This window comes from Mustela nivalis, assembly GCF_964662115.1.
Source record: "Mustela nivalis genome assembly, contig: HAP1_SCAFFOLD_495, whole genome shotgun sequence".
NCBI classification, from domain to species: domain Eukaryota; kingdom Metazoa; phylum Chordata; class Mammalia; order Carnivora; family Mustelidae; genus Mustela; species Mustela nivalis.
Genome location: NW_028136161.1, coordinates 330,133 through 353,125, shown reverse-complemented (window position 1 = coordinate 353,125; position 22,993 = coordinate 330,133). Strand labels below are relative to the sequence as shown.

The 22,993-nt window shown below is 54.7% G+C and overlaps 2 protein-coding genes across 6 annotated transcripts in view; one reads left to right on the top strand and one right to left on the bottom strand.

The window, feature by feature from the left end:
- LOC309857203 (ral guanine nucleotide dissociation stimulator-like) overlaps positions 1–22,993 on the bottom strand; it is a 211,573-nt gene that overhangs the window by 137,517 nt on the left and 51,063 nt on the right. The window contains exons 4-11 of one of the 3 annotated variants that reach the window (XM_082750010.1): positions 11,829–12,044; positions 11,366–11,466; positions 10,786–10,855; positions 10,102–10,173; positions 9,581–9,653; positions 8,908–8,942; positions 8,405–8,526; positions 7,847–8,226 (exon numbers count right to left, since the gene is read on the bottom strand). The exons of 1 other annotated variant lie outside the window; for it this stretch is intronic. In XM_082750010.1, the coding sequence (XP_082606136.1) occupies positions 8,190–8,226; positions 8,405–8,526; positions 8,908–8,942; positions 9,581–9,653; positions 10,102–10,173; positions 10,786–10,855; positions 11,366–11,466; positions 11,829–11,882 (564 nt within the window). In that variant the 5' untranslated portion in view covers positions 11,883–12,044 and the 3' untranslated portion in view covers positions 7,847–8,189. Of the gene's footprint in view, positions 1–7,846; positions 8,227–8,404; positions 8,527–8,907; positions 8,943–9,580; positions 9,654–10,101; positions 10,174–10,785; positions 10,856–11,365; positions 12,045–22,993 lie in introns of those variants that run through there. One more of the 3 variants, XM_082750009.1, reaches the window with a different exon arrangement.
- Positions 635–22,452, top strand: LOC309857201 (ral guanine nucleotide dissociation stimulator-like). Of its 3 annotated transcripts, XM_082750007.1 has the most exons (9): positions 640–1,198; positions 2,252–2,832; positions 18,243–18,921; positions 19,432–19,501; positions 20,114–20,185; positions 20,634–20,707; positions 21,346–21,379; positions 21,761–21,882; positions 22,061–22,452. In XM_082750007.1, the coding sequence occupies exons 3-9, from the start codon at positions 18,590–18,592 to the stop codon at positions 22,095–22,097; spliced, it is 741 nt and encodes a 246-aa protein (XP_082606133.1). In that variant the 5' UTR covers positions 640–1,198; positions 2,252–2,832; positions 18,243–18,589; the 3' UTR covers positions 22,098–22,452. The 3 variants fall into 3 exon arrangements, with proteins under 3 accessions (XP_082606132.1, XP_082606134.1, XP_082606133.1); XM_082750008.1 differs by lacking the exon at positions 22,061–22,452 and having other exon boundaries at positions 637–1,198; positions 18,243–18,458; positions 18,821–18,921; positions 21,346–21,859; XM_082750006.1 differs by lacking the exon at positions 22,061–22,452 and having other exon boundaries at positions 635–1,198; positions 21,346–21,859.

The window sequence follows — 22,993 nt, the reverse complement described above, 5'->3', positions numbered from 1 at the left end:
TCAGCGCTGTCCCCCTCAGTGAGGCCTTTCTGGCCTTTCTCTCCAATGACTCTGCAGCCTTCTTTCAGAGTATTCTTCGTTTGTCTCACGGAACGCTTGCTCTTTTCTTTCGCATAGCACTGTTTGGTGCGTTGGTCCATCTCTAGACTGTGGGACCCTCCATACTGTGTTGCACAGTGACTTGTCCCAGTGTGCATTCCCACGGATGGTGTCCAAGGGTTCCCTGTTCTCCGTGTCCTCACCGGCATTTGTTAGCTCCTATGCTCCCAACCAACAATCTACCATAGGATCCCAGAGTTCCACGCCTGGGAACATACTCCTAGACAGCCAAGGAATATGTCCAGAAACTCCCTGCACCCACCCCCATGGTCAAGAATCCTTGTGAACACCACTTATTCTGATCATCCTTTTAGGGCCTAGGAAAATGAAGTCATTGTGTTATGTAGCTGAGACGTGCACAGTGCTCGATGTCAGTTCTTTCAATCCAACTGGGGCCGAAAATATTTTACTATTCATAATGAGCCTCAGGAAAGTTGACTTGGTAAAGGAATGACACATAAGCAAAACTGGAAACAGCAGTAACTAAAGTCAGTAGATGAAGACAGGCATAGGAACACCCAAGCCCTTGCATCAACAATGGGTTCTGAGTGGAGGGAAAAAAATCAGGGAAGGAAAAATCAAGCAGACGAAGGAGAATGTTCAGTTTGGGTTCTGTTTCAAAACATGATCAAGGAATAACAGGTCTCAAGAAATTAACTCTGAAAAATACCTTCTCACATAAAGTTGTCCCAGGTTGGGCAATTCTGTTTTTCAACCTCGAAGTAGGCACAGAAGGACATTTTGTTGGCTCCATGTTGTCTCAAGGAAAATGGCAGAAGTCAAATGGCTGAGAGAGGACCTACCTGGAAAGGGTATAAAGGGCCAGATGATATGGTCCTGTGTTCATTTCTCCATCTTTGCAGCTTTTCAGTGCAATTTATTTTTAGGTCATGAAGTCCATGAAGTTCACGAAGTACATTCTAAATGTCTTAAAAAGCATTAATGTCTTTGTCCAAGCTCCCTGGAACCCACCTTCCCATCTCCTTGGCATCTTGTCCATCTAAAGCTCTTTAGCATGCGTCAGACTCTTCCCACGAGCGCCTCCTTCCAGCCCTTGGCAAACACCATTCTACTTTCTGTCCTTCGGAATCCACTCTAGGTAAGTCCTAAGAGTGGAGTCAAATTTGGTTATCTTCATGCATACTCCTCTCACTTAGCATATCCTCCTCAACGTTCGTCCACGGGGTGGCGCATGTCAATGTTTTTGTCCTCTTTAGCGAATGAATACTATCCCAACGTCTGTATATACAACATCTGTTCCTCCCTGGACAGATACTTGGATTGCGTTCATGGGTTAGCTTTTAGGAACCATGCTGCCATGAGAAGGTGTGCTCAGATAAGTCTCCAGGACCATACTATCCTGTTCATGAATGTGGGTACCTAGCACAGAAGGGCAAGTACTAAAACACATGGTAGTGAGAAAGTTGATTTTTTAAAAACAGTTTATTTATTTATTTGTCAGCGTGAGAAAGAGGCATGCAGAAGCACGAGAAGTGGCAGGCAGAGCAGGCAGGGGAGAAGCAGGCTCCCGGCTGAGCAAGAAGCCCGATGCGGGACTCCATCTCAGGATCCTGAGACCGTGACCTGAGCCGAAGGCAGGCACTCAACAGACTAAGCCACCCAGGTGTCCCACTAAAGTTGATTTTTGTGAAGAGCTGTCATACTGATTTCACAACCATGCCCTTAAACATCCCTACCACACCCAATCAGCAAGGTTCCTAATTCTCTCTATCTTTGCCATGACTTTTTCTTTTCCTTTCTCCCGAGTGTTTTGTTTTGTTTTGCTTTGTTGTGTTTTGTTTTGTTTTTCTTTTTCCATGGGGAGCCAACCTCATGGATGCATAAAGGTATCTCATTGCTTGCAATTTCCTTCCTTGCGTATAGCTTTGAGGTTATTTCTCTTGCCCATGTGTACATTCACACATCACATTTGACTTGTTTTTCTCTTGTTGTTGATGTTGTTGAGTTCCTGGGATCTCTAGATATTGTGGATATTGAGAACCTGCCAGATCCATGGTTTGCAAACATGCTTTCCCGACTTCTGGACTGTGCTTTCCCTTGGTTGATAACGTCATTCAAGTCACAAAGATTTTAAGTATCCTGAATGTCCAGGGTGTGAGTTTCCTTTTCTTTTCCATCCTGTGCCTTGCAGGTCGTATCCATGAAATCATTGCACAATCCTGTTTTGTGAAGGTGAGGAAGATGGATGCTGCGGCGCTCGGAATTCAGAGAGGAAACAGGATCGCTGGTGGAGGCAGGCAGCAGCAGGAACTGGAGACGCACAGGCCTAATGCTGGGGTCCTGACCAGATGCGATGGCGCGATGATAGGAATAGGTACCTTGGGCGAGCAGGAGCCGTGTACTGGAAATGGTACCCTGCCCATTTGGGGCACCACTATGTGTGGTGATGGCAGCAGTGAGACATAGGACTGGACATGTCCCCAAGCTCAGCCCTTCTTCAAAGGGAGCCTTTTATTGCACCCTGCTCCAGTCCTGTTTGAAGGGTTTTTTAATCCGACGAGGGACATAGACTTCTTCCACGACAAAGGGTGATGATAGTGGTGTGGTGACACCTGTCTCTGAGGAACTACTCATCCCTCTATCGTGAGCCAATGTGACAGGTGAGCCACTGTCTGGAGTCAGCCGCCAAGAAGGGGTTCGAATGCCTCAAGGACACTGGGAACAACCTCCAAGCGGGACCAGTCTGTCATTGCCATGCTGAGCTGAATTCAGGTAAGACCTTTGTACCCTTGTTGTGTGTTCCCAGTTCATGGTCACGTAGTTCTGCAGGTTCTTCTATGGGAGAGAGGGCAGGGCCGTGTCTGAAGGGGAGCTGGAGAGCTCTGGCACGTCCACGACTGAGATGGAGACCCTGCCCCTAGTCATCCCTCAAGTGAACAAAGGGATGGATGTCATGCAGCATCCACCTTCCAGCCACTACTATTCATGCCACCTTTTTGGAAAACTTGTAGTGAGGCCCTTGGAAAGGATGGGGGGGGGCGCACCTGTAGTCACTCCTGTGGCACATAGGGATATTACCTGCTTGGGTGAGTCACCTTGAAGAAATAAAGGGTTTGCCCCCTGTCAAGAGTGCTCCGAAATGACTAGAAGGGCATGAGGACTGCAACTGGTGAAAACCTGTTTGAAAACCTCTTTAGGGCTGAAAGGGGTAGAATGTCCTGAGCATTGCCTCCTCGTGAATAGTCTATGTCATTTCCTTGCTTGAGGGAAGAAAAGAAATCATCCCGTATTTTCCACATTGAAAATCAAGGAAACACAGAACCTTGGATTGTATTTTGTTGTTGTTGTGGAAAGGCAGTAAGCCACCGTACAGTTCCTCATCAGCTTCCGAGGTAGTGCCCAGCTGTTCATCAGTTGCGTTTCACCCCCAGTGCTCACCCATCGCATGCCCTCCTTTATGCTCCTGCCCGAATTGTCCCATACCCGCACCCACCTCCCTTCCAGCAACCCTCTGCTTGTTTCTTTGCGTTTTTTTAAATTTAATTTTTCTTTATTTTCAGCATAACAGTATTCATTATTTTTGCACCACCCCCAGTGCTCCGTGCAATCCGTGCCCTCTATAATACCCACCACCTGGTACCCCGACCTCCCACGCCCCCGCACCTTCAAAACCCTCAGATTGTTTTCCAGAGTCTATAGTCTCTCAAGGTTCACCTCCCCTTCCAGTTTTCCCCAACTCCCTTCTCCTCTCTAATTCCCCATGTGCTCCCTGCTATTTGTTAGGCTCCTCTGCTTGTTTTTTAGGGAAGAGCCTCGCATCGTTTTTCTCCCTCTCTGGTGGCTTCCCTCCCTTCCCCTGTGATTCAGTTTTCCCTCCCTTCCCCTGTGATTATCAAATGGCTTCATGCATAGGTGGAACTTAAGACCCAGGGCAGGGGATCCCAGTGGGCTTTCTTTCAGTGAGGTTATTGTGTACCTTTCCATGTTTGGCCGCATTTCGCTTTTCCTGGGCAGTGACCCATTCCAGTGATATGTGTCCATTGTGTGTGGGGGGACGGGGGTTCTTCATTCTTGCTCAGGGAGTTGGGATCCTGAAGCTGGTGTCAGGAGAACCTCCTCTGTGTTCCTGTTCCACTGGTGCCCTTGTGGGGCCTCCCTTTCCTTCTCTGATAGACGATGAGAGATCCAGTTGTGCAATGTTTTCCAGAAGGCCCTCTAGCTCCAGTCTTCCAGGGGCTAGAAATAGCCAGCTATGGTTTAGTCCACCAAACACGGGGTAGCAATATTTCCTTCAACTACTTCATGAAGACACACAACCAAGTAGAATGGAAATACCAGAGGAGCGTAGCTCCAAGGGGACGTGGGTGAAATGCTTTTACGACAGCCAATATCATAGGAAGCTGTGTTTTTTCTGTGATCACAGAGGTGGGCACTGGCCTTTCCATATCAACAGATGTCACTTTTGTCTTTGGGCTCTTTCACTGATCTTTAATGTGCATTCACGTACAGCCTGAGGAGACCTGATCGGGAAACTCTCAGAGCGTAATCTCATCTTTGGTCTCCTAATACCCACCTTTCAAAGACAATTTTGAAAATACAGTCTAATGGATGTACAGTATTTTCGTTGTTTCAGGTGAAGAGTAGGGATTCAGGAGTTCAGTATGTGACTCCGTGCTCAGCACAGTAAGTGTCTTCTTAATCCCCACCCCCTCTTCCATCCATCCGCCCACCTGGTTCCCACCAGTATGTTCCCTAAATTTGAGCTGGTGTTTTTGATCGCCTCTGTTTCCTGATTCCCTTTATTCTTTTCTGTTTCTGAGAAGTCACACATGAATCAAAGCCCATGTTAACAAAACACTCACGGATGTTAAGTCTTCCGTCTGTATCTTGGTCTGTGTGAATTGTGGAGAAGAGACCACCAGGTTCGGTCCACAGTGGATCCCAGGGTTCCCCATCCCTGCTCTGTACCTGCCTGTCTCTCCTCTGAGCGGTTGCTGAAAGGTTTCTGACCAAGGGAACATAGCGCAAGAGATGGTCTTTGACAGCTTCAAGCTTTCATGACCAAACCCGTTGTCACTTCCCTGGGACTCTCTTGTGTTCCATCGCTTTCTGCCCAGTATCCCGGAACTTGGCAAGCCAGCACTGGTGTTTCGAATGGCCTTGCACAGAGGCCACAGTGGAAGCAGCGTAGGAGTGCCCAGGCTACTAGGGAGAAAGGGACTCAAGCTCAGGATTTCGCTTCCACAGAACAAACGTCTTTCCTGCCATCTTGCCTCCCTATACTCTAGAGGAGAAGAGGAGGAGAGGCCTGTGGGGGTGGACCAAGCCCTGCCTGGCTGTTGATCTTCCTGACAATCAAACACCTCTTTGTGGCTGCCAGACGGTTGGGCATCGATCTCTTCCTGGTGGTGAAAGAGAGGACGTTTTGTCCACTGGTCCGCTGGCAAGTTGTCTCTCCGTGTGCTCCGGGGACAGGTGGCCGGGGCATTAGCTGCGAGCATGCTGGAAGTGCAGAGTGTCAGGTCCCTCCCAGGGGTACTCAGTCGGAATCTGCCCTTTGCCGAGAAACCCTGGGCATCAGAGCCTGAGAGGGTCGTCCCCCCAAAAGCACTATAAAATGTTCCACAGAGGGAACGCTAATGGGCCACCTTGATCGACCAGCGGGGAAGGGGTGGTTGTTTCCTGGGCCCTTTGGGCCATTTCTCTCTGCCGAGAACCCCCTGAAGGGTTGATTCCCCAGTGGCCCTGGTGGGGATGGTCCTGGGAGAAAGGAAAGAACACCCCCCAGGCTGGGACTTAGAGTCGAGATGGAAGCTAAGCCTGCACCCAATAGCAAGAGCTCGAACTCGCCCAGGCTGAGCGACTGCTCAGGAGCTCTGTGTTGTGCTTTGGCTAGGTCCTTATGTGTCAGCTGATGGTATTGGGGATTTTTCTTGTGGTGCTGGATCCTGTCTTCTTAGATTCCCTGGCGTTGTATCTGCAAGGTTGGGGACCCTTGGCGTGTCCTTTTGCTTCCATGTAATTTTGGACATCCTCTTTGGATTCCGGGTTGACCCAGGGCTGGTTGGGTAGCATGTAATTGAACTTCCATGGATTCGTGGTCTCTCCAGGGTTGCTCTTAGGGTTCATTTGGTGTTCCATAGCATCGTGCTGAGAAAAGATGTGTGGGATGATATCCACCTTTTGGAGTTTGTTGAGACTTGGGTTGTGCCCTAATGTGTGATCTACTCTGGAGAATGTTCCATGTGCACTGGAAAGCACTGCGGATGCTGCTGATTCAGGGTGGAAGGTTCTGCATCTACGTGTTGAAACGGGTGCATCCCTCAAAGCCATAGATTCCCTGTTGATTGTCAGTTGGGATCCTGTGTCCATTAGCAGATGTGGGGTGTTAGAGTCCCCCACTGCATGATACTGCTGTCAAAGGTGACGTTATGTTTGTTATGCACTGTTGGATGCCTTTGGGTGCTCCCATGGTGCGTGTCTACATATTTCGAAATGTTCTCTCCTATTACATGGCCTCCCTTGCGAGGAAGTAGTGTCCTTCTCTGTGGCTTCGTACCTCCCCCCTTTGGTTGAGAGTCTGTTGTGTCTGGAGGGAAGGATTCCTACCCTTGCTTCATTTCGCATCTATTTGCATGATAGATGCTTCTCCCCTGCTCGCATTCCATGTGTGTGTTGGTCTACTGCGGCAGGCGAGTTCCCCATTTCAGACAATTGAGTGGAACATGGGTGTGTCACCTGGTGGATGATGGAGACCAGGGACTTCAGAACCACCTGGACCTGACAGTGCCCTTGGCCAGCCAGGAGAGTGTGGGGGTTCTCTGGTCAAGGATCTGAACCTTTATCCTGGCAAGGGAGAACCAATCTCTGCACCATCAGGCCCCAGCCAGGGAGCAGTGGCTACCATGGACCTGACCAAGAGGGTCAGGGGCCTGAAGGGCCCCACGGCCTTGCCAAGAACTGCGTAAGAAAATGCAGGATGGCTGGACATCCTAGCTCCTAGGTCAGCATAGATGTGAATAGAGCCAGAGACACCTCCCAGTTTCTTTAGTTTTTCTCCAGCCTCACCCAAAAGAAGCAGGGAAAAGGAATCTAGAGATCCTGGATAAGGATCCCAGGGGGATTCCAGTCTTGGAAAAGGGTGAACCTGGAGAGCCTATAGGGAAACTGAGGACCAGACGTCCCGCCTGCCCTTCTTCCAGTTACAAAATATCTTCCTCAGATTTTGGAACTTCCACAGACAGGGTTGGATCTCTTTGCATGTGTTTTCCCTACATCGTGCTGATGCAATTCAGGAGACTGAACTCGACAACCGTCAGTCTCAAATACTGGGTCCAAACCCACACACACGGACACATACCATGTCCCCAAGGAAGCAAGACATCGTCCTCCTTGCTTTAGATGGGAGAGAAGCAGCCCCTCTCCAGGGCAGCACATAGTTCTGGGGAGGGGAAGGAACTCTCCAGGACTCTCCTGGTCAGGGTTTGTTGCCTTCCTGGGGAAGGACCTGCAACGTCTCCATCTCAGGGATCCTGAGGGCTGTCTCTGCTGTTTGCCCAGATGCCTGACACAGAAATGAACCTGTCCTCTGAGGAAACGGCATTGGGAGGTGCCACCAGTAATGAGTAGTGCCACCAGAAGTGAGGAGGGCTGGCTCCTCTTCTTTCTGCCCCATTGAATAGCTGCTGACTCTGTAAGATTTCTGGGTTCAGGAATGAAGAAGAGAGTCTGTACACGTTGTACATTACCGTAGGAAATAAAAGAACCAAACGCACACGTGGGCAGGTAGAGGAGAAAATAAAAACCTTTATTATTATTATTATTATTATTATTATTATTATGACTATTATTATTTTGGTAAGAAAACTTTAATCCCAAGGGTTCTCATTCCTTTTTGTTGTTGTTGTTGTGGTTGTGGTTAAATAACAACCCTTTAATTATATTCAATATTGCCCCCTCCAGAACAAGTAATTCTGTAGGGGAGAGGAAGGGGTGTTGAGCAGCGGATGGGGCTCGTGCACCACAAGAAGCCCAGGGCCGGGGTAATCCTTGGCTCAGCCAGTGTGCACGGGTTCAGGTCTGATGGTGGCTGTAGCCAGTGGTCCTGGTGCTTGTGTTCTGCTGGCCAGCTAGGACCGCGGCTCCAGCTGGCATGACAGGTTGTAGCTAAGGACAGAGGGACACCTGTGAGTTGAGCAGCAGCTGGCATTCAGGAGTCCCTCCCAGGGTTTTCCCACAGCTGGTGTCTGGCTGCCCAGGGAGCCCTAGAAGGAGGATCCCAGGCGGGGCCAGCAGAAAGAGTCCACCCCGACGTCGCCTGACCCAGCTCCTGTGTGGGCCTCACTTGTCATCCTCGCTGAGCCGCTCCACAGCCCAGAACCAGGCCGTGAATGGATGCTGGGGCTCTAGGCAGTAATTTTCTGCCGCCGCCTGGAGCAGCATGATGTCCGTGAGGACTCGGTATTCCTGGGCCGGGAGAGAGGCACAGGATGCACCCTGAGCCTGGGTGGGGAAGCTACAGGGCCAGGTGAGGGCCGAGCAGCAGGACAGGGGACGGGTCCTGGGTCTTGGCACACATGACCACCTTCCTGCATGCAACTTCAACTGGTCCCAAACTGTTCTCAGAGGCTAGTAGAATTAGCCCCTCCTCCATCATGGGAAGTTCTCCTTGATGCCCTTCTGGATCCCGACTGACTGACTTGAAGGGTCTTGCACTTCATTCTTAGCAACCTGTCCCAGGAAATGGGAGATGGAGGGGAGTGGATGGAGCCAAGCAATGTTCTTCCCAGGGGCATCTCTGATAGGGGCTGCCTGCCCTTCCCTAGAGCCAGGGCTACGTATGCTCACCTTATTCTTTTTGCGGTGGTTGATCTCATTGCCCTGGAAAGCAGACAACCATTGTCCTTCAGAAAGAGGCCCCCGGTCAGTCCTAGCACCTTACACCCAGCCGTTCTGAGGCTGCACGTAGGCCAGGACCCCGGAGGGGGCCGCCAAGCCACACACACGATGAGACTGGGGTTAGGGCAAGCCCTGGGGTCCAGAGGAAGGAAGACTGGGGGCTGGTGAAAGGGCTCCAGGTCACACCCTGCAGCACAACACTGTGTGGTGACTGAAGGGAGCGGCAGACGCCTCAGGCAGGCAGGGCCTGCTGGGCTCCTGAAGTGTGGCTGATGTGCAGGGTCCTGACTTCACTGTCCCCGACAGGCAAGGTCTGAGGGAGAGGCTGCAGCCCATGCACACAGAGCGCATGCAGCTTCACCTTCAGGATGCGCTGGTGCTTGCCCAGTCTTGGGCCACCCGTCTGGGTGCAGACTTCCTTCCCTCAGCACTGAGATGGGCGCAGACTCCATTCCCTCAGCACTGAGATGGGCAAGAGATGCCAGTTCTTAGGGGCGGCTGTGAGGCTGTGGGGAAGGGAGGTCTCCGAAGGACTCAGAGCTCAGGGCTCAGTCCGGGGACTCTCTGCTCCCTGTCCTCAGGACTCTGGTCCCTCCTCCACAATCCTCAGGCTCACCCATTTCCAGGTAGTCCTCCATTGCTGTATCCAGCACCACCAGGTCGGAGAGGAAAGTGCCAAGGTATGGGACGACACCCTGTGTCATGAGGGGTAGGTTTGGGATGAGTCCCTGCTGTCTGGTGCCCACAGGGGCCCTCCCCAAAAAGACTTCAGCGTCCTGGCCCACCCCACTTTCCCACATGGAAAAGGGCCTAGGACCCTTAGTTGCTACCCCTGGATTCCCTTTCCCCTCACCCTCCCAGAACATCAGACTCCTCCTAATCCCCTCCAGGCCTGCTTTTTGAAATTCAAAAAACCCCTGGCTATGGAGCCCTGGGCCCCTCCCCAGCCCCAAATCCATTCTCTACCCAGCCTGCTAGACTACTTCCTCCTGGTCACCAGGAAAGAATACATTGAGCAACTGTGGTGGCAGGAGGTGGAGCTGGAGTGGCAGGTCCCACCTGTCCTGATCTGGATGCTTCTAGCCCTCAGGGAGGAGCCCCTCTCCCCTGGCCTTGGAGGCCCTGTCCCTCAGGCACACTCACCTTCTTGGGCAGCCCCTTCCGCGCTCTCTGCAGCTGCCTCACCAGGCTGGCCAGTTTATTCGAGGGCCGCTTCTAGAGGGCCAAGGACAAGATCCTTGAGAGCAAGAATAGCCTCAGTCCCCTTGCACCCACCGTCTTTGACTGCAGACCTTAGACGTCCGACCTACGTCTGCTGATACTGACGCTCCATTCCCCTGAAGCATGCCACGAGTCCTTCTAGAACAATCTCAGCTCCCCCATTCAGTCCATGGGGGACCTGGAGCTTGGAGCCTGGCCTCCCTGAGCCTGTTTTCCCCTGGGCAGAAGGGGGAACTCCACCTACCTCCTGTGGTCTCCTGAGCACTCAGGATCCTCTTACGATCATCATTTTGTGGCCCACAACCCATCCCCACCCCATCTGTGAGCAGGGGACTGTCCTCTGGGCTGTCCACGTTCATGTGGGCCCCCATGTGGACCTTCTCGATGGACACAGAGAGACCTGAAATCTAGCCTAGGGAGTCTGGATGGGCAGCACCCGCTTGTCCCAGCCCCAGGGGGAATCTTCAGCCCAGGCTGTCAGCACATTCCTGCCAAAGGCTTCTGCTCCCCGAGGAATGCTTCAGGCCACTCCCTACTTCATCCACACAGGATCATGCCTCCTCACACCCCTCTCCTGTCCTTGGAGCCCTGCACCTCCCGTGCTACCTTGATGAGTAGTTCCCTGCCCTGGGGGTTGTCTTCTCTGCAGAGCTTTTGGAATGTTCGGAAGCTCTTCCTGAAGAGAGGGAAAGAAGTTAGGCTCAGGGGAGTCCTAACGTGGCAGGGTAGAGTGCGAGTCCCTTTTCTTGGAGAAGCCCCGCATGTCCCCGGGGCTGGCTGAGGGTTTGCTCTGGGCTGCTCTGAGCACTGGGGTCTTCATAGGACATGGGAGGGTAGTTCTCCTGGGCATCCCCCTGGGCGTCCCTTCCCAGCTTAATTGAACAGCTCGGTTTGGGTGGGGTTCTGGCTGAACCATGGGCAGAGACTTCAGTGGCTGCCAAGTCACCACGTGGAAATATGGAATTCAGCTGAGGCCAGGGTGGGGCATGGAGGACATTGGATTTCTCAAGCAGGAGGCCTGGTGGCCTGTTCCCCAGGAAGGTTGAGAGGAGCAGCCCCGGGCCCAGGTCCTTTGGTCAGGGTTTGCTGCCTCCCAGGAGGTCCAAGCTGACTGAGGGGGGCAAAGGACAGGCCTGTGGGAGATCCCGCCTCCATCCTGGTCCCTCCTGCAGAGAAGCCTCCTCACCTGGAAACGTTGTCCCATGTCCTCTGCAGGCGGTGAATGGAGGCACTCTGCAGAGCCGCCAGGATGGCACGCAGGGAGTAGTTCCCTAGGATCTGACAGGCCTGGGGGAGGGAAGAGAAGGAGCTGTCAGTGGGAGAGCAGGAGCCCCAGATGCTCGAGAGCTTTAGTGCCCCCCTCGGTTTAGGGCTCCCCCACGGGTGAAGCTGATGTCCAGGGAGCTGCAGAAGGGCACAGGTCAGCCCTAAAGAGGAACACTGATGGCGAGAGGGAGGATTTTCCCTCACTGCAAAGGAGGAGTCACGTGGGAACTGAGCGTCCCAACGTTGGGCCATGCCCCCGGGAGGAAGAGCCTAGGGACCACAGGCCTTAGAGCAGGGCCTTCAGCCCTGAGAAGGGAGCAAGACAGAAGAGCAGTTCCCGAGGCTCAGGAGAGCCTCAGGGAGCTGGGCCTCCCACAGCATACCTTGGCCACCCGGATCCAGTGGCCCACCACCACGGCCCTGTCCTGGGCTGTCATGCTTGGGTCGCCAAGGCACGTGGTGACGATGCAGCTGGCCACAGCATTGAAGTGGGCGATGGTGGCTCGGACTGTGGGTGCCAGGTGCTCGTTGCCAGGCCTGTTCCTCCGGGAACAGACTGAGCCCAGGCGCTGATGGGGCACCACCTTCTTGAACAGCTCCTAGGGAACAGGGGGAGGTGTGTTGAGCCCCACACATGTTCGCCCATGCAAGACTCATGTCCTCGGGAGGGGTCCCAGGTCAGAGCTGGAGCTCAGGAGGCTGCGAATGTGGCCGGAGCCTGCTTAGAGAGCCTGCATTTCATGCCCCTCTTCTTCTCCGAGGGAAGCCAGTGCGGGATGCCCCAGGAGCCAAGAGAGGCAAGGGAAGGGAGGAAGGCGTGTGCACCCTGATCATTCCATGTCCAGGGGGCCGCTCCAGGTGGTGCTCCCAAGGGGGCATCTCCTCCTCCAAATGCTCATCCCTGTGGTCCCTGTCTCCTTTCAGATGCCCATTGTCACCTGGTGGCTGAAAGCATGGCTTTCCGTGTCTAGCCTGTCCTTCAGGACGCATCAGATGCCTAAGCCAGGTTGATGGTGCTCAGGCTCCCATGCAGATGGGTGGGCGACCCATGGACCATGGACGGGATTGCACACAGGGAGCTGCCCTCCTCCCCGCGGGGGACCAGAGCCTTCCCATTTACGGGCTCTCGCTTCTGAGTCATTGCATCTGCGTGGTACCTCTGGCTCAGTCCTTCTCAGTGCCTGTCTCCACAGTCCGCAGCTGGACAGTGAAAGCTCAGGTCTAAAAACCCTGATGGGTTTCCCCCATCGGTTAGTGCTGCAGCTGCGTTCTGGCCCTATATTCTAGGAGTCCACATCAGGGAAAAGCTGGTACAGGGCAGCGGAGTGCAGAAGAAAAGCCGGCCCTGCCCTCCTACCCTGGGGGCCCAGCTGCTCACCGCATCCATGTAGGTGAGCTGCTCTGCCACCAGCTTGGGAGGGAATTCCAGGAGGTCAGGCTCCTTCTCTTTGAGCCGCTTCTTGGGTTGGCAGGATGCTTCTGCTGCTGGAGTGGGCTTAGTGGCACCTGAGACAGCTGGCGTGCAAACTCCCAGGCAAGCCGATTGCCCAGCTGTCTGTGCCTCAGGACCCGGTGACCATCCGTAACCTAGGAGCCCCTGTTCCAGTTCTGGAGCAGCCAATGGAGGGGAGGCTGGCTCAGACCCTGAAGTTGATGGCTGATGCAGAGCCAGGGTTGCCTCTCGCTCCATGGGAGGCTCTTTGACCGGCTCAGCTGCTGGAACGCTTTGCATAGCGTACACGGGGGTGGGAGTAAGGGGAACGATTCAGCCACATCACTGACACTCCATGTGCCTTTCCCTTGGCACATGGATCCCATGGCCTTCAAGGAATACCCAGCCCATGAGCCCCATCCCAGATGGCCTTCCCAGCTTGCAATGCCCCTTACCCTCCGCTTCAGCCTCTGTGAGCTGCAGAAGTTCCCGCTGCCTCAGCGGAACGGGGACATGAGTGTTCAGAACCGGTCATGCCACGTGGTGTGCACATAGGCCCCCTTGACTTCCACATGGGCAGTGTGCAGGGACTGCCCGATATCCTGCCGTGTCTGCTCAGGCCAGGTTCCCAAGATGGGACACAGAGTGCTGGGGAAAGTCAAATGTGGGGTAGAGTCAGAGACCTGGCCTTCCCTTCCTTTTCCACGCTACTCCCACAGCACCATTCTTTCGGTGTGGGCCCCACAGAATGGCGCCAGCCCACTTGCAACCCCTCTGGAGCTGTCCTTGCTGACTGTTGACCACGTGGGATGAGGGAGGGACCTCCCATAGGGCTGTCCTTTGGCCCCTCAGTCATGCATCCTCCCTGCAGACCAGTGTCTGGGCTTTGGTTGGAGGCCGACGGGTGAGTGGTCCGGTCCCCACCCTTTCTGTCCTTGGCCCCACTCATGGTGGTCAGCGGAGGTGGATATGGATAGGGGCAGGCAGAGCAAGAATGGACCATCCAAGGGATGGCTGTTGTAGGCACCAACTCAGCCCACAATGGGCTCTGCTGCCCAGAGTGCTTGGCATCCCGCCCACACCTCTCTCAGACTCTTTGGCTTCTTCAGAGGAATCTGCCCCACTAAGCTCTCCCATGGAAATCGAGAGTCCTGGGAGATCCATGGTTCTGAACATCCCTCGCCAGCAACATCCCCTGTCGCCTCCCACCCTGCTCTGTGGAGGCAGCAGGACCTTCTCTGGCACCCAAAGACCTATCCTGTTCTTCCTTGATCGTAGAGTGCATCCTCGTGGTCCCAAGAGAGGTGGATCCATTCATCCCTAGAGTAGGTCACATGATGAATGCTAGACATGCGTGCTTAGGATCTGGAGAGTGCCTATGTGACCCTGGGACGATAATGGAGACCGAGACATTGTCTCTACGTTACCCATTCACTGTTCTTGGTGACTGGAGAGTGCCTGCATTCCTAGGTGCTTAAGAGCCATGATTGAATGAAATCATCCCAAACAAGACTTTGCAAATCCTTAGTGGCCCTTGGGCTGCTCTGCCTGCTCCTAGTGTCCCCCTGACCTGGGCACATAAAGGACCACAGTCAGGACCAGCTAGATGGCATCTCAGAGGTCCTTTGCCAATAGGAAAGCTGCCAGCCTTCCGTTTCCTTTCTATAGTCCCAGAAGGACCACAGGTCTGTGAGGGTTGAGCCTGAATGCGTCTTCCCTGGAGAGGGAAATGTTCAGCGCGAAGATGCCCAGCATGTCCAGCAGCCCTTTCTGCAGAGCCGGGCCCCAGAGAGGCGCGTGCCATGTTTCCTCCCATGACTCCCTGTAGTCGCCCTATGAGGTTCATCCTCTTAGCACCTCCACTTTTCCGGACAGGAGAGGGAAAGTCAGAGAGGTGCAGTGACATTCCAAAGACCTACAACTAGTAGACGGAAGGCTCCCCCTTGTGCTGGCTATGGGGTGGGCACTCACCTAGGGAACTGCTGATCCAGGACCTGCTGGGCTGACGTGAACATCTGATAGATGGAGCACATGGTGGTGACGATTGAGAGGCTTCTATCCGGGAAGGATAGCAGCAGGCAATGTCTCCATCTCTGCACTGTGCCTTCTATGAGCGCCAGCATCGTGCAGGCCTCGTCCGGGGACAGGGATGATGCCTTTTCCAGCAGGCAGACAAGGGGGCAGGGTGGGGAGCAACATAGTCAGCTTCAACTCCGTGAAGCCCCAGGAAGAGCAGGGTCTGGAGCTCAGACTGCATCCTCCCATTCCTTTGGGAACTTGGGCAAGACGACGAGGGACTTGTGTGCCCACCCAGAAAAAAGGTTCTTGGCTGAAAGCCTAAAACCAACCTCCAAAGGACCCATCTAGGCTTAAATGTACTGGTGACTTCAACATGTGTGGTTAGCTGGACAGCAATAGCCTGTCTGTCTCTTCCTAGCCTGTATGAAGATCTGTATGTGTATGCCATGGAGTCATGAGGAAGGAGCCCTACTGTCGAGAGGACAAAAGAGAGGTTGAGAATCTCCAAGCCTGCTCAAGATCATCCGCGTTGGGTCTGAGATCTGTCCAAAGCATGGGCTGCATGGCATTTCGCCTATGCTGATGCGGTTTGGCCTGTTGCTGTCAGGGGCCGAAAGGTTCAGGGGGAAACCACCTTCCTTGGCAGGCCCCAGGGCAGCCAGTTGTGTCTAGTCTGGGTTGTGGCCTGGCCCCGGTCATCTCTGGGTCCTGAGACTGGCCATGAACCTGGGCCCGTTCTCACCCCAGACCATGACTGGATTTTGTTGGTGGCCTGAGGTCCCTGCTGCTTGTCAAGGGAGATGGAGTAGCTGAAGCCTTGCAGCAGCTCATGCCAGAGCCAGCTACCTGGGCCAAAAGGCATCGGAGGCCTTCTACCCAATCTTTGGGTCTATGGTCTGGCAGATGGAGTGACCCAAATCATCTGTGAGGACACTTGAGGTGCCCGTTCCTTGCAGCATTGCTGGAATCGCAAGCAATTTGAGTCACGTCAAGTTCCAGCAGCAATGCTAGACCGAGTCACTGTGGCAGACCACGTCCTTTAGGGGGGACTGTGAGGACCTAGAGGGAAAGAGCCTGTGAGCTGGTGGACCTCATAGGATTCGATGTGTTCTGAGAGATGATACATTCCAGAAAGACCTGTAGAATGGCTTGATCCCACCGGCCCTTTTGTAGGTTCAATCACCCTATCTGGTATGAGGATTTAGAAGGGTGTGGGCCAGTTCTCCAGAACCCAGCTGGGTTCTCCACAGGTTAGCTGGCATGAGTAGGGAAAATCGTAAAACCCGTGGGAAAAGGCCAAGATACTCATGGCTTCGTGAAAAGCAACACAAGGCCAGAGGAAAGAAAACAAAACAACTTCCCCCCATGCCACGGAAAGAATTCACTCTATTCTCTACCAGTCCCACGTAGGTGAAGAGTGTCTTCCTCCCTTACTTACCCATAGGTGTGGCATATGTGCGGAGGTGTGGGTTACTCTGGGTTGGGGCCGGTGGAATAGTCAAGTGGAAACACTCTGGGAAGGCCCCAGGTGTATCCCCATCATTGCATGGGGGCCCTGGGTGTTGAGGAGCTTCTTCCTATTCTCACCTCATTGCAGCACTGATCCTGGGTGGCCTGGGACACCTGACCCTTGTCCAGCGAGTTGGAGTCGTTGAAGTCCCCAGCCAGCTCATTCACAGTCTCTGGGGTGCAGCTCTGAAAATGCAGTGCCCCATAGACACAGGGCCAAGAGCCATTAGCAGCCTCCCGGAACATTGCCACCAGGGGACACCCCCACTAGACATAGTGTCCTCCAGTTCAGGCTAAGAGGGATGGCTGAAAAGACATCGAGCAAGGAGGTAGCCAAAGGACACTCTAAGGCTCATGACTACCATGAGCCTTATCATTGTGTCAGCCCTCCCCTTTTCATCCAGCCTATGACCTGGGGTATGAACATGACAGATGGGTCCAGCCTCCAACACCAGGCAGCTTGCTTCTGCCCAGGAAGGGCATATCCCTCATCCCCTGACCCCACTTCTACAAACACACACACACACACACACACACACACAGAGAGAGAGAGAGAGAGAGAGAGAGAGAGAGAGAGACGCGCTCCCACACAGTAAGGGACAGTGGTGTGTGCCCGCTGAGGTGGGACCACAGTTGTTGCCCGCTCTCCAGTGGGCTGCCCCGAGCTGCCTTGTGTTACCTGTTGGTGTCTTCGGCCCCATGACCAGAAGCTTCAGAAAAGAGGCCTGAAGCACTGTCTGCAACTGCAGTAATGTCTCTGGCTCAGAGCTCCCATGGGCCCAGCACCCCTGGAAGTAGGAAGACAACAACTGAACATGGTGTTCTGTCGAAGGTCTCCACTCAAGTGTGCTGGAGAGCAGGTTGCCCTTTGAAAGTGGGTGCCTGGTTACCAGAGTTCTAAGTTCAGTTGGGGCCTATCATGAAGAATATGAGGTCACGCTTTCAGAATTCTAATACCTGGAGCCCTTCTTAAAGTCACCCCCTCTCTGCAGCCCCTTCACTTGACTCTTGACCTCTCTTCCCCGGGACTGTACACAATGAACCAAAAGTGCCAGAGGCACCATGCTCTGGAATTGGCACTCAGGTCCACCCTTTCAGACGACAGAGCTGAAGTCAGACGTTTGTTATCTTCCGGCTTTTTCCCTGATGTGGACTCCTAGGATATAGGGCCAGATCTCAGCTGCAGCACTAACTGACCGGGGAAACCCATCAGGGTTTTTAGACCTGAGCTTTCGCTGTCCAGCTGCTGACTGTGGAGAGAGGCACTGAGAAGGACTGAGGTAGAGGTACCACGCAGATGCAATGAATCAGAAGTGAGAGCCCGTAAATGGGAAGGCTCTGGTCCCCTGCGGGGAGGAGGGCAGCTCCCTGTGTGCAATCCCGTCCATGGGTCGCCCACCCATCTGCCTGGGAGCCTGAGCACCATCAACCTGGCTTAGGCATCTGATGCGTCCTGAAGGACAGGCTAGACACGGAAAGCCATGCTTTCAGCCACCAGGTGACAATGGGCACCTGAAAGGAGACAGGGAACGCAGGGATGAGCATTTGGAGGAGGAGATGACCCCTTGGGAGCACCACCTGGAGCGGACCCCTGGACATGGAATGATCAGGGTGCACACACCTTCCTCCCTTCCCTTGCCTCTCTTGGCTCCTGGGGCATCCCGCACTGGCTTCCCTCGGAGAAGAAGAGGGGCATGAAATGCAGGCTCTCTAAGCAGGCTCCGGCCACATTCGCAGCCTCCTGAGCTCCAACTCTGACCTGGGACCCCTCCCGAGGACATGAGTCTTGCATGGGCGAACATGTGTGGGGCTCAACACACCTCCCCCTGTTCCCTAGGAGCTGTTCAAGAAGGTGGTGCCCCATCAGCGCCTGGGCTCAGTCTGTTCCCGGAGGAACAGGCCTGGCAACGAGCACCTGGCACCCACAGTCCGAGCCACCATCGCCCACTTCAATGCTGTGGCCAGCTGCATCGTCACCACGTGCCTTGGCGACCCAAGCATGACAGCCCGGGACAGGGCCGTGGTGGTGGGCCACTGGATCCGGGTGGCCAAGGTATGCTGTGGGAGGCCCAGCTCCCTGAGGCTCTCCTGAGCCTCGGGAACTGCTCTTCTGTCTTGCTCCCTTCTCAGGGCTGAAGGCCCTGCTCTAAGGCCTGTGGTCCCTAGGCTCTTCCTCCCGGGGGCATGGCCCAACGTTGGGACGCTCAGTTCCCACGTGACTCCTCCTTTGCAGTGAGGGAAAATCCTCCCTCTCGCCATCAGTGTTCCTCTTTAGGGCTGACCTGTGCCCTTCTGCAGCTCCCTGGACATCAGCTTCACCCGTGGGGGAGCCCTAAACCGAGGGGGGCACTAAAGCTCTCGAGCATCTGGGGCTCCTGCTCTCCCACTGACAGCTCCTTCTCTTCCCTCCCCCAGGCCTGTCAGATCCTAGGGAACTACTCCCTGCGTGCCATCCTGGCGGCTCTGCAGAGTGCCTCCATTCACCGCCTGCAGAGGACATGGGACAACGTTTCCAGGTGAGGAGGCTTCTCTGCAGGAGGGACCAGGATGGAGGCGGGATCTCCCACAGGCCTGTCCTTTGCCCCCCTCAGTCAGCTTGGACCTCCTGGGAGGCAGCAAACCCTGACCAAAGGACCTGGGCCCGGGGCTGCTCCTCTCAACCTTCCTGGGGAACAGGCCACCAGGCCTCCTGCTTGAGAAATCCAATGTCCTCCATGCCCCACCCTGGCCTCAGCTGAATTCCATATTTCCACGTGGTGACTTGGCAGCCACTGAAGTCTCTGCCCATGGTTCAGCCAGAACCCCACCCAAACCGAGCTGTTCAATTAAGCTGGGAAGGGACGCCCAGGGGGATGCCCAGGAGAACTACCCTCCCATGTCCTATGAAGACCCCAGTGCTCAGAGCAGCCCAGAGCAAACCCTCAGCCAGCCCCGGGGACATGCGGGGCTTCTCCAAGAAAAGGGACTCGCACTCTACCCTGCCACGTTAGGACTCCCCTGAGCCTAACTTCTTTCCCTCTCTTCAGGAAGAGCTTCCGAACATTCCAAAAGCTCTGCAGAGAAGACAACCCCCAGGGCAGGGAACTACTCATCAAGGTAGCACGGGAGGTGCAGGGCTCCAAGGACAGGAGAGGGGTGTGAGGAGGCATGATCCTGTGTGGATGAAGTAGGGAGTGGCCTGAAGCATTCCTCGGGGAGCAAAAGCCTTTGGCAGGAATGTGCTGACAGCCTGGGCTGAAGATTCCCCCTGGGGCTGGGACAAGCGGGTGCTGCCCATCCAGACTCCCTAGGCTAGATTTCAGGTCTCTCTGTGTCCATCGAGAAGGTCCACATGGGGGCCCACATGAACGCGGACAGCCCAGAGGACAGGCCCCTGCTCACAGATGGGGTGGGGATGGGTTGTGGGCCACAAAATGATGATCATAAGAGGATCCTGAGTGCTCAGGAGACCACAGGAGGTAGGTGGAGTTCCCCCTTCTGCCCAGGGGAAAACAGGCTCAGGGAGGCCAGGCTCCAAGCTCCAGGTCCCTCATGGACTGAATGGGGGAGCTGAGATTGTTCTAGAAGGACTCGTGGCATGCTTCAGGGGAATGGAGCGTCAGTATCAGCAGACGTAGGTCGGACGTCTAAGGTCTGCAGTCAAAGACGGTGGGCGCAAGGGGACTGAGGCTATTCTTGCTCTCAAGGATCTTGTCCTTGGCCCTCTAGAAGCGGCCCTCGAATAAACTGGCCAGCCTGGTGAGGCAGCTGCAGAGAGCGCGGAAGGGGCTGCCCAAGAAGGTGAGTGTGCCTGAGGGACAGGGCCTCCAAGGCCAGGGGAGAGGGGCTCCTCCCTGAGGGCTAGAAGCATCCAGATCAGGACAGGTGGGACCTGCCACTCCAGCTCCACCTCCTGCCACCACAGTTGCTCAATGTCTTCTTTCCTGGTGACCAGGAGGAAGTAGTCTAGCAGGCTGGGTAGAGAATGGATTTGGGGCTGGGGAGGGGCCCAGGGCTCCATAGCCAGGGGTTTTTTGAATTTCAAAAAGCAGGCCTGGAGGGGATTAGGAGGAGTCTGATGTTCTGGGAGGGTGAGGGGAAAGGGAATCCAGGGGTAGCAACTAAGGGTCCTAGGCCCTTTTCCATGTGGGAAAGTGGGGTGGGCCAGGACGCTGAAGTCTTTTTGGGGAGGGCCCCTGTGGGCACCAGACAGCAGGGACTCATCCCAAACCTACCCCTCATGACACAGGGTGTCGTCCCATACCTTGGCACTTTCCTCTCCGACCTGGTGGTGCTGGATACAGCAATGGAGGACTACCTGGAAATGGGTGAGCCTGAGGATTGTGGAGGAGGGACCAGAGTCCTGAGGACAGGGAGCAGAGAGTCCCCGGACTGAGCCCTGAGCTCTGAGTCCTTCGGAGACCTCCCTTCCCCACAGCCTCACAGCCGCCCCTAAGAACTGGCATCTCTTGCCCATCTCAGTGCTGAGGGAATGGAGTCTGCGCCCATCTCAGTGCTGAGGGAAGGAAGTCTGCACCCAGACGGGTGGCCCAAGACTGGGCAAGCACCAGCGCATCCTGAAGGTGAAGCTGCATGCGCTCTGTGTGCATGGGCTGCAGCCTCTCCCTCAGACCTTGCCTGTCGGGGACAGTGAAGTCAGGACCCTGCACATCAGCCACACTTCAGGAGCCCAGCAGGCCCTGCCTGCCTGAGGCGTCTGCCGCTCCCTTCAGTCACCACACAGTGTTGTGCTGCAGGGTGTGACCTGGAGCCCTTTCACCAGCCCCCAGTCTTCCTTCCTCTGGACCCCAGGGCTTGCCCTAACCCCAGTCTCATCGTGTGTGTGGCTTGGCGGCCCCCTCCGGGGTCCTGGCCTACGCGCAGCCTCAGAACGGCTGGGTGTAAGGTGCTAGGACTGACCGGGGGCCTCTTTCTGAAGGACAATGGTTGTCTGCTTTCCAGGGCAATGAGATCAACCACCGCAAAAAGAATAAGGTGAGCATACGTAGCCCTGGCTCTAGGGAAGGGCAGGCAGCCCCTATCAGAGATGCCCCTGGGAAGAACATTGCTTGGCTCCATCCACTCCCCTCCATCTCCCATTTCCTGGGACAGGTTGCTAAGAATGAAGTGCAAGACCCTTCAAGTCAGTCAGTCGGGATCCAGAAGGGCATCAAGGAGAACTTCCCATGATGGAGGAGGGGCTAATTCTACTAGCCTCTGAGAACAGTTTGGGACCAGATGAAGTTGCATGCAGGAGGGTGGTCATGTGTGCCAAGACCCAGGACCCGTCCCCTGTCCCGCTGCTCGGCCCTCACGTGGCCCTGTAGCTTCCCCACCCAGGCTCAGGGTGCATCCTGTGCCTCTCTCCCGGCCCAGGAATACCGAGTCCTCACGGACATCATGCTGCTCCAGGCGGCGGCAGAAAATTACTGCCTAGAGCCCCAGCATCCATTCACGGCCTGGTTCTGGGCTGTGGAGCGGCTCAGCGAGGATGACAGGTGAGGCCCACTCAGGAGCTGGGTCAGGCGACTTCGGGGTGGACTCTTTCTGCTGGCCCCGCCTGGGATCCTCCTTCTAGGGCTCCCTGGGCAGCCAGACACTAGCTGTGGGAAAACCCTGGGAGGGACTCCTGAATGCCAGCTGCTGCTCAACTCACAGCTGTCCCTCTGTCCTTAGCTACAACCTGTCATGCCAGCTGGAGCCGCGGTCCTAGCTGGCCAGCAGAACACAAGCACCAGGACCACTGGCTACAGCCACCATCAGACCTGAACCCGTGCACACTGGCTGAGCCAAGGATTGCCCCTCGGCCCCTGGGCTACTTGTGGTGCACGAGCCCCATCCGCTGCTCAACACCCCTTCCTCTCCCCTACAGAATTACTTGTTCTGGAGGGGGCAATATTGAATATAATTAAAGGGTTGTTATTTAACCACAACCACAACCACAACAACAACAACAACAAAAAGGAATGAGAACCCTTGGGATTAAAGTTTTCTTACCAAAATAATAATAGTCATAATAATAATAATAATAATAATAATAATGATAAAGGTTTTTATTTTCTCCTCTACCTGCCCACGTGTGCATTTGGTTCTTTTATTTCCTACGGTAATGTACAACGTGTACAGACTCTCTTCTTCATTCCTGAACCCAGAAATCTTACAGAGTCAGCAGCTATTCAATGGGGCAGAAAGGAGAGGAGCCAGCCCTCCTCACTTCTGGTGGCACTACTCATTACTGGTGGCAACTCCCAATGCCGTTTCCTCAGAGGACAGGTTCATTTCTGTGTTAGGCATCTGGGCAAACAGCAGAGACAGCTCTCAGGACCCCTGAGATGGAGACGTTGCAGGTCCTTCCCCAGGAAGGCAACAAACCCTGACCAGGAGAGTCCTGGAGAGTTCCTTCCCCTCCCCAGAACTATGTGCTGCCCTGGAGAGGGGCTGCTTCTCTCCCCTCTAAAGCAAGGAGGACGATGTCTTGCTTCCTTGGGGACATGGTATGTGTGCGTGTGTTTGTGTGGGTTTGGACCCAGTATTGGAGACTGACGGTTGCCGAGTTCAGTCTCCTGAATTGCATCAGCACGATGTAGGGAAAACACATGCAAAGAGATC